This window comes from Sminthopsis crassicaudata, chromosome 2 (genome assembly GCF_048593235.1).
Source record: "Sminthopsis crassicaudata isolate SCR6 chromosome 2, ASM4859323v1, whole genome shotgun sequence".
NCBI lineage: Eukaryota > Metazoa > Chordata > Mammalia > Dasyuromorphia > Dasyuridae > Sminthopsis > Sminthopsis crassicaudata.
This window is the reverse complement of record NC_133618.1, coordinates 35,343,987-35,354,185: the sequence shown is the minus strand read 5'-3', so window position 1 is coordinate 35,354,185 and position 10,199 is coordinate 35,343,987. Positions and strand designations below refer to the sequence as shown.

Below are 10,199 nucleotides of genomic sequence, written 5' to 3'. Positions count from 1 at the left end.
CCATTTAGTAGTCTCCAGAAATCTATTATGGTTAACTTAAAAAAAAATATTCATCCCCTAACTTCTTTCTTATTTATTTTGTGATTAGATTTATCTAGTTCTAAGAGAAAAAAATTCAGGTATCTGTATAATGTAGCTTTATTTTTCCTCCTGTAACTTCTTGAACTTTTCCTTTAAGAATTTGAAAGCTATGCCTTTTGTTGTATACATTTTAAATATTGAAATTGTATCATTATCCATAGTATCAGTTATCTCTTTTAATCAGGTTTATTTTTGCTTTTATTTATCTATCATAATTGTATCTATCATGATTGTTACCCCTGCCCTTTTTATTTCAACTAAAGCATAATAGATTCTGTCCCAATCCCTCATTTTAACTCTGTCTATATCTTTCCCCCCTCCAGATCTTTTTCTTATAAGCAACATAGTGTGAGATTCTGGTTTTTAATCCATTCTATATTCTATCTCTTTCTCATCTATCTACTTTTTGTCTTTGAGACTATTCCAACATTATGGATTTATACCTGTGTTCTCTGCTTATGTAGATTTCTTTTAACTGCCATTAAGAAGATAAGTTCTTAGGATTTACAGATATCATCTTCCCATGGTAATGTAAATGGTTTAATATTAAATCTTTTTCTTTTTGATATTTATCTTTTTATGTTTTTATTTGCATCATGTTTTAATGTAAGATTTTTTATTCATCTCTGATGTTTTCATCAGAAATGCTTGAAAGTCCTCTTTGTCATTAATTTTTTTTTTTTTTTTTTGCTTTTAAGGATGATACTCAGTTTTGTTGTTTTAGGTGATTCTTAGTTATAATCCTAGCTCTTTGACCTTTCAGAATAAGAATATTAATTCAAAATTTTATGTTTTAACATGGAAGCTGCTGACTCTTGTGTAATCCATTGTATTTAAATTGTTTCTTTTGGGCTGGTAATAGTATTTTCTCTTTGATTTTCTCCTTGATATGGAAGTTCTGGAACTTGACTATAATATTCCTGGGAGTTTTCATTTTGAGATCTCTTTCAGGAAGTGATCAGTGAATTCTTTAAATTTCTATTTTTCCCTCTGGTTCTAGAATATCACGGGGAGTGTTGCATGATAATTTCTTGAAAGTGTCCAGGGTCTTTTGTTGATGGTAATTTTAAGGTAGTCCAGTAATTCTTAAGTTATCTCTTGTGGATCTATTTTCCAGATCAGTAGTTTTTCCAATGAGAAATTTCAAGCTTTCTTCTTTTTTTTTTTTTTCTTTTTAATTTTGTTGTATTGTTTCTTGAAGTCTCATGGAGTTATTAGTTTCCACTGGCCCAATTTTGATTTTTAAGGAATTGTTTTCTTCAGTGAGCTTTTGTACTACTTTTTCCATTTGACCAATTCTGTTTTCTAAGGAATTGTCTGTTGTGAACTTTTGTTTGTCTTTTTCCATGTTTTGTGTTTACCTTATCCAGCTGTGGACTCTTTCTTAATTCTATTGCATTATTCATTTCTTTTCCCAATTTTTCTTCTTTTACTTGTTTTTTTAAAATGTCCAGAACTTTAGACCCATTTATATTTTCCTTTCAGGTTTCACATGTTGCCATTTTGACACTGTTGTCTTCTGCTAAATTTTTGCCTCGATTCTCCTGTCCCCATAGAAATATACCTTTCTTTAGTGTTTTTTGCTCATTTTTTCCTTGCCTATTTTGTGACTGTTCTTTTATATAAGAGTGAGCTCTTCTCCTGTACTGTCCCAAGCTTCCTGTGCTAGGGCTGAGGGCATTGCTGTTGCCTTTAACTTGACCTCAGTGCCTGCTCTTCCATCCCAGACTTTTCCTGCTATTCTGATAAACTCCTTCCCTGTTCTTATATCAGTTCTGAGACTTTAAAAAATGTTTTTAGGGATTCAGGAGGGCTTTAGGGATTTCCTTCTTCACAATGCCACCTTGGCACTGAAATTCCCTTAAATAGTTTTTTAAATCCATTTGGAGAAGAATAAAATATTGAATGCATTTTTTTTTAAAGAGGTGACTATTTTAGTGGTGAAGTGATCATACTGATTGATTGCTTAAAGGATCTGAGAATGTTTAACCTCCAAGAGAAAAACTTAGTGCCACATGATATTTCATTTTCATTGTTTTATTTTAGAAACTAGAAAACATCATACACTGCATAACTCAGAGGGTAGAAGTAGGAGCCATGAGTATAGGTTGTAAAATTGAAGTCACTGGAATCACTAAAACCAGTAAGTATTAATTAAGCACCTACTATTTGCCAGGCACTTTGTTGAGTGCTAAGGATACAAAAGAATGCAAAAATTACTCCTGTCCTTTAGGACCTTACAATCTAATGAAAGAAGAATTTCTAAATGCCTATATATCAAGCGCTGTATTGTGTTTCATATAAATGAATCAGCTAATCTCTACTGTCAACTATTTTTCATTCACACTTCATAACAGTCAGAGCTATACCTGAGTAGCCCAAACATTTTTGGTATTTCAGGAATCAGTGACATTCAAGGATGTGGCTGTGGAATTCACTTTGGAGGAGTGGGTACACTTGAACCCATCTCAGAAAAAGTTGTACAGGGATGTGATGCTGGAGAATTATAAGAACTTGGTCTCTTTGGGTAAGAACATCTCTTTCGTTGAAGTCTTGATATTTGGTATGAAGACTTTCAAAATTTTAGTAGTTATTTTTTGGTATAGAAAAGAAAGATATTCCCAATCTTCTTGCAGCCAAGAGACAGAGTACTTTTGCTATCTATTTCCAGGGAGAAAGGTCTTTGCTTAGTATGAATGGAAACTGACTTTTTGATTTGTTATTATCCTAAACCCTCTGTGTTGCTTCAAATCCAAGATTTTCTATAGTAGATATGTCATCATATGAAAGTATTCCCATTGCCTAAGAAGGGAGTATGTCAAATGAACTATTTTTCCTAAGTCCTACTCTGTTCCCCTATGATATATAATAATATATTTGTACCATCCTTGAAATCTTCCTTGCATGCCCACTTTTTTTTCCCAAAAAAGAACTCAAGCTATTATAAAATTATTTTATTAAATTTTATGGATATTTTACTTGATATCAGTTCTCTTTACTTTCCCTCCACCTAAAAGAAAAAATTCTACTTCTCTCCTCAACCAGCCTATTGAGTATACTCCCTAGTTAAAAATACATACATAAAGAAATTTCAGGCAAAATCAGTTAATATAAGCAATGATGTTGATGATATAACATATATTCTACATCCTCATTTTCACACTATATACTGAGAATAGGATGGAGTCTTAAAATCATTTGTTTTAAGATAGAATAGCACCTTTTCTTTTTTTTTTTTTTTTTTTGAGGCTGGGGTTAAGTGACTTGCCCAGGGTCACACAGCTAGGAAGTGTCTGAGAGCAGATTTGAACTCAGGTGCTCCTGAATTCAAGGCTGGTGCTCTATCCACTGTGCCACCTAGCTGCCCCCCTTTTCTTTTTTAATGAGCAGGATTTGCTGTTTCTAAACCAGAAGTGACCTACAGAATGGAAAGAAAGGAAGCATCTTGGATGCCAGAGACATATATTCCAAGAAGCAACTGTTCAGGTGAGTACATAAAAATCAAGCAAATGAGTCATTGTAAACTAGAGCTCTGTTGATCCTTTTAAAGTTCTTAGAAAATGTTGAACAAAGTGGTCACTAAACACTAAAGCTTCCTGGTCCTGTTGAAAAGAGCTGAGTTTTTTAACAGCAATTACTTTTTTTTTCTTTTTTTCTTTATTATAACTTTTTATTGATAGAACATATGCTTGGCTAATTTTTTACAACATTATCGCTTGCACTCACTTCTGTTCTAACTTTTCCCTTCCCTCCCTCCACCCCCTCCCCTACATGGCAAGCAGTCTTATACATATTAATTATATTATAGTATATCCTAGATACAGTATATGTGTGCAGAATTGAGCAGTTCTCTTGTTGCACAGGGAGAATTGGATTTAGAAGGTAAAAAATAACTTGGGAAGAAAAACAAAAGTGCAAACAGTTTACACTCATTTCCCAGTGTTCCTTTTCTGGGTGTGGCTGATTCTGTCCATCTTGATCAATTGGAACTGAATTAGATCTTTTCTTTGTCGAAGATATCTACTTTCATCAGAATACATCCTCTTACAGTATCATTGTTGAAGTGTATAATGATCTCCTAGTTCTGCTCATTTCACTCAGCATCAGTTCATGTAACTCTCTCCAAGCCTCTCTGTATTCATCCTGCTGGTCATTTCTTACAGAACAATAATATTCCATAACATTCATATACTATAATTTACCCAACCATTCTCCATTTGATGGGCATCCATTCATCTTCCAGTTTCTAGCCACTACAAAAAGGGCTGCCACAAACATTTTGGCACATGCAGGTCCCTTTCCCTTCTTTAGTATTTCTTTGGGATATAAGCCCAGTAGTAGCACTGCTGGGTCAAAGGGTATGCATAGTTTGATAACTTTTTGGGCATAGTTCCAAATTGCTCTCCAGAATGGTTGGATTCTTCCACAACTCCACCAACAATGCATCAGTGTCCCAGTTTTCCCACATCTCCTCCAATATTCATCATTATTTGTTCCTGTCATCTTAGCCAATCTGAGAGGTGTGTAGTGGTATCTCAGAGTTGTCTTAATTTGCATTTCTCTGATCAGTAGTGATTTGGAACACTCTTTCATATGAGTGGAAATAGTTTCAATTTCATCATCTGAAAATTGTCTGTTCATATCCTTTGACCATTTATCAATTGGAGAATGGCTTGATTTCTTATAAATTAGAGTCAATTCTCTATACATTTTGGAAATGAGGCCTTTATCAGAACCTTTAACTATAAAATTGGTTTCCCAGTTTGTTGCTTCCCTTCTAATCTTGTTTGCATTTGTTTTGTTTGTACAAGAGCTTTTTAATTTGATGTAATCAAAATTTTCTATTTTGTGATGAATAATGATCTCTAGTTCTTCTTTGATCACAAATTCCTTCCTCCTCCACAAGTCTGAAGGGTAAACTATCCTATGTTCCTCTAATTTATTTATGATCTTGTTCTTTATGCCTAAATCATGGACCCATTTTGATCTTATCTTAGTAAATGGTATTAAGTGTGGATCCATGCCTAATTTCTGCCATACTAATTTCAAGTTTTCCCAACAGTTTTTGTCAAATAGTGAATTCTTATCCCAAAAGTTAGGATCTCTGGGTTTGTCAAACACTAGATTGCTATAGTTATTGACTATTTTATCTTGAGAACCTAATCTATTCCATTGATCAACTAATCTATTTCTTAGCCAATACCAAATGGTTATGGTAAGTGCTGCTTTATAATATAGTTTTAAATCAGGTACATTTGATTTTTTTTTCATTAATTCCCTTGAAATTCTCTATCTTTTGTTCTTCCATATGAATTTTGTTGTTATTTTTTCTAGGTCATTAAAATAGTTTCTTGGGAGTCTGAATGTTATGGCACTAAATAAATAGATTAGTTTAGGGAGTGTTGTCATCTTTATTATATTCGCTCGGCCTATCCAAGAGCACTTAATATTTTCCAATTATTTAAATCTGACTTTATTTGTGTAGACAGTGTTTTGTAGTTTTGCTCATATAATTCCTGACTTTCCTTTGGTAAATAGATTCCCAAATATATTATGCTATCGATAGTTATTTTGAATGGAATTTCTCTTTGCATTTCTTGCTGTTGGAAGCAATTAGTTTTTTAAGAACAGTTACTCTTTACTTACATGTAACTCTACTCTCAAATAAACTTATCTAAATACAGAATGAATATTTCTCTTTGGTTTTTTGAAGATTATCTTACCTTATGCAGGCATTCTCCAGCTTCATTTCCATCCATTCATTTTTTCTTTTAAAATAAGCATATTAATTAAAATATTAATATGTTTTTTTCTTGTGAATCTTCTTGTATTTTCTTCTGTATTTTTAAATGATTATATTGTTTTGTTGCTCCTTTTAAAGCATTTAATCACATGCTAAATTCTTCAGACTGTCAATTTATATATCATCCTAGCTTATCTTTAAAAAGGCACAATGATCCATTCATACGGCACAATTTATTTAATCATAATTCTATCATTGAACCTGTAGGTTTTAAGTATTGTATTGTTTCACAAACAGTTACTATGAATATTTTTGGGTCTTTTGCTTTCAGTAAAATTTTGGGGATAACTTCACACAGATTGGCTAAGATAACTAAGATAAGTTATAGGATAAGAATATAATAGAATATTATTGTTCTACAAGAAATGATGAGCAAATTGATTTCAGAAAAGCCTGGAAAGATTTACATAAATTGATACAGAGTGAAGTGAGCAGAACCAAGAAAACATTGTACACAGTAACAATAAGGTTAATATGATGATTTGGCTCCTTTCAATAATGATGTGATTTAAGGCAGTTCCAATAGATTTATGATGGAAAGCGTCAAGCACATCCAGAGGGAGAACTATGGGGACTGAATTGTCTGTTGTGAGATCAAAACAGAGTATTTTCACTTTTTTGTTGTTGTTTGCTAGTTTGTTTTTCTTTCTTGTGTTTGTTCCTTTTTGATCTGATTTTTCTTGTGCAACATGATAAATGTGGAAATATTGCACATGAAGAATTGCACGTGTTTAACCTAAATTAGATTGCATGCTATCTTGGGGAGGTAGGAAGGTAATAATGAGGGAGAAACATTTGGATACAAGGTTTTACTAAAGTGAATGTTGAAAATTGTCTGCATATATTTGGAAAAATAATAGCTTTTTTTTTTTTCAAAATATATTCAAAGGTAGTTTTCATTTAACTCTTGCAAAAGCTTGTGTTACAAATTTTTCTCCCTACCTTAGCCCCACCTCCTCCCCTAGATGGCAGGTAATCCAATAAATATTAAAATGTGAAAATCTTCTATACATATTTCTACATTTATCTGGCACAGGAAAAATCAGATTAAAAAGGAAAAAAACCAAGAAAGAAAAATACCAACAAAAAAGGTAAAAACACTATGTTATGATCCACATTCAGTCCTCTTTCTGGATGTAGATGACTCTCTCCTTCACAAGTTTTTGGAATTAGCCTGAATCACCTTTTGATCCCACGTCCATTAGAGTTGATCATCACATAATCTATCTTGGTTGTCTTTGTTCTGCTCACTTCAATTAGTATCAGTTCAGGTCTTTCTGAAATCATCCTGCTGATCATTTCTTATAGAACAATAATATTCCATAATATTCATATACCATATTTTATTCAGCCATCCCCCAATTGATGGGCATCCACTTAGTTTCCAGTTCCTTGCCACAACAAAAAGGGCTGCTACAAACACTTTTGCACATGTAGGTAATTTTCTCTTTTTTATGATCTCTTTGGAATACAGACCCAATAGAGACACTTGGATAAAAGGGTATGCAGTTTGATAGCCCTTTGGAAATAGCTCCAAATTGGTCTCCAGAATGGTTGGATTTGTTCACAATTCTACCAACAATGTGTGTCCCAGTTTTGCCACATCCTCTCCAATATTTATCATTATCTTTTCCTTTCATCTTAGCCAATATAAAAGCTGTGTAGTGGTACCTCAGAGTAATACTATTTTTTTTTAAGATTCTAAAAATACAGACCTAGTAGTGGGAACATTAGAGCAATGAATGTGAACAGTTTTGTAGCATTAACTTGTTATATTTTTCAGAGAAATGGTAGTAACAGCTGAGCAAGAACCTTTTTCCAGCATAACTGCCAAAAATTATTATTTTAAAATATCTTGGCTAATCTGATGGCTATTTGTTGATTTTTCCAAATTGTTTCATTTTGTTCTATTCATCCCTTCAAGTAATTTCATCTTGAGTCAATTAATTTTTGTATGTGTACATATATAAATTGTTTTCACAAAAGATAAACTATGTTCCATATTGAAAGAACATTGAAACTGACCTTCTCAGGTTGGAATGGTAGAGAGTAACTCTAAAACTTTTGAATCACAAATCTTGGGGAAAGGGGAAAAAGGCAGGATTAATCAAACCTTTGTTCTTCTTTTCAGAGGGAAAGAAATTTACTGGAGAAAAACCTTTTGAATGTAAAGAATGTGGGAAAGCCTTCTATTTCAACTCAGAACATAATCAACATCAGAGAATTCATACTGGAGAGAAACCTTACAAATGTAATGAATGTGGGAAAGCCTTCCACCTTACTGTGCAACTTAATGCACATAAAAGAATTCATACTGGAGAGAAACATTATGAATGTAATGAATGTGGAAAGAGCTTAAGTAGCAATACATCACTTAAGGCACATAAGAAAATTCATACTGGAGAGATGCCTTATGAATGTAAGGAGTGTGGAAAGGACTTCAGACAGAGGATACAGCTTACTCAGCACCAGACAATTCATACTTGAGAGAAGCCTTATAAATGTGATGAATGTGGGAAGATCTTAAGTAGCAGTACATCTCTTAAGGCACATAAGAAAATTCATACTGGAGAGATGCCTTATGAATGTAAGGAATGTGGGAAGGCCTTCTATTTCAACTCAGAATGCAATCGACATCAGAGAATTCATACTGGAGAGAAACCTTATGAATGTAATGAATGTGGGAAAGCCTTCCTTCGGAATTCAGATTTCATGCGGCATCAGAGTATTCACACTGGAGAGAAACCTTATGAATGTAATGAATGTTGGAAGGCCTTCTGTCATGTTGCTGAACTTACTCAACATAAGAGGATTCATACTGGAGAAAAACCTTACAAATGTAAGGAATGTGACAGGCCTTTCAGACTCAAGACCCAGCTTACTCAGCACCAGAGAATTCATACTGGAGAGAAGCCTTATAAATGTGATGAATGTGGAAGGCCTTTAGACTGGGAAAACAATTTATTCAACATCAGAGAATACACACTGGAGAGAAGCCTTATGAATGTGATCATTGTAGAGAAGCCTTCAGACTAAGGCCACAGCTTACTCAGCATCAGAAATTTCATCATGGAGAAAAACCATTTGTATGTAATGAATGTGGGAAAGGCTTCTTTGGAAAATCAGATTTTATTCGACATCAGAGTATTCATACTGGGGAGAAATGTTATGAATGTAATGAATGTGGGAAGGCCTTCAGATTGAGGATACAGCTTATTCAGCACCAAAGAATTCATACTGGAGAGAAACCTTATAAATGTGATAAATGTGAGAAGGCCTTCAGAGTAAAAAAACAATTTAATCACCATCAGAGAATACATACGGGCAAAAAACCTTATGAATGTGAAAATTGTGGGGAGACCTTCAGACTGAAGCCACAGCTTACTCAGCATCAGGTAATTCATACTGGAGAAAAACCATTTGTGTGTAATGAATGTGGGAAAAGCTTCTTTTGGAATTCAGATTTCATGCAACATCAGAGTATACATACTGGAGAGAAGCCTTATAAATGTGACAAATGTGGAAAGACCTTCAGACTGAAGAAGCAATTTAGTCACCATAAAAGAATACATACTGGAGAGAAACCTTATGAATGTAATTATTGTGGGGAAACCTTTAGATTGAAACCACAGCTTAATCATCATCAGAGAATTCATATTGCAAACAAGTCGTTTGTATGTAATAAAGGTGGGAAAGACTTCTTTTGGAATTCAGATTTCATACAACATCAGAATATTCATATTGGAAATAAATTGTTTGGATGTAACAAATGTGGGAAAGATTTCAGACTGAAGAAACAATTTACTCAGCATCCGAAAATTCATACTGGAGAAAAACCTTATAAATATAATGAATGTGGGAAGGCTTTTAGACTGAGGAGACAGCTTACTCAGCACCAAAATATTCATCCTGTAGAAAAACTTGAATTTATGTGTACTGAAAGACCACCTGCATGATTTCAAAATTTACTCTATCACTAAGTAAAACTTTAATGAGAGAAAAGAAAAGAATGTAACTAATCTGGGAAGGTTTTCAAGAAAAGATCCAGCTTATTGTACATCAGAGAATTTCTGCTGGAGGGAGGGAGTCTTTATGAATGTAAGTTGTATAGGAATCACTTCAACAACTCAAAACTTATACAGTGACAGTGTTTACTGGGAAGAAAAGTTATGAATGTAATGTATGTGAGAAAGTCTTCCACCTGAACTCCAAACTTACTTGACATCTGGAAATTCATACTGCTGAGAAACATGAATATGAGAATGTTTTTAGTGGTTCTGTAGAACATACTTGACCTCAGAGAATTCTTACTAGG

At 33.5% G+C, this 10,199-nt stretch overlaps 1 protein-coding gene across 2 annotated transcripts in view; it reads left to right on the top strand.

Annotated features, from left to right (window-relative positions):
- Positions 1–813: 813 nt before the first annotated feature.
- LOC141554116 (uncharacterized) overlaps positions 814–10,199 on the top strand; it is an 18,390-nt gene continuing 9,004 nt past the window's right edge. For both annotated transcript variants that reach the window (XM_074285692.1, XM_074285693.1), the window contains exons 1-3: positions 814–2,608; positions 3,472–3,567; positions 8,016–10,199. The exon at positions 8,016–10,199 is cut by the window's right edge and continues 540 nt beyond it. In XM_074285692.1, the coding sequence (XP_074141793.1) occupies positions 8,815–9,840 (1,026 nt within the window). In that variant the 5' untranslated portion in view covers positions 814–2,608; positions 3,472–3,567; positions 8,016–8,814 and the 3' untranslated portion in view covers positions 9,841–10,199. The remainder of the gene's footprint in view (positions 2,609–3,471; positions 3,568–8,015) is intronic.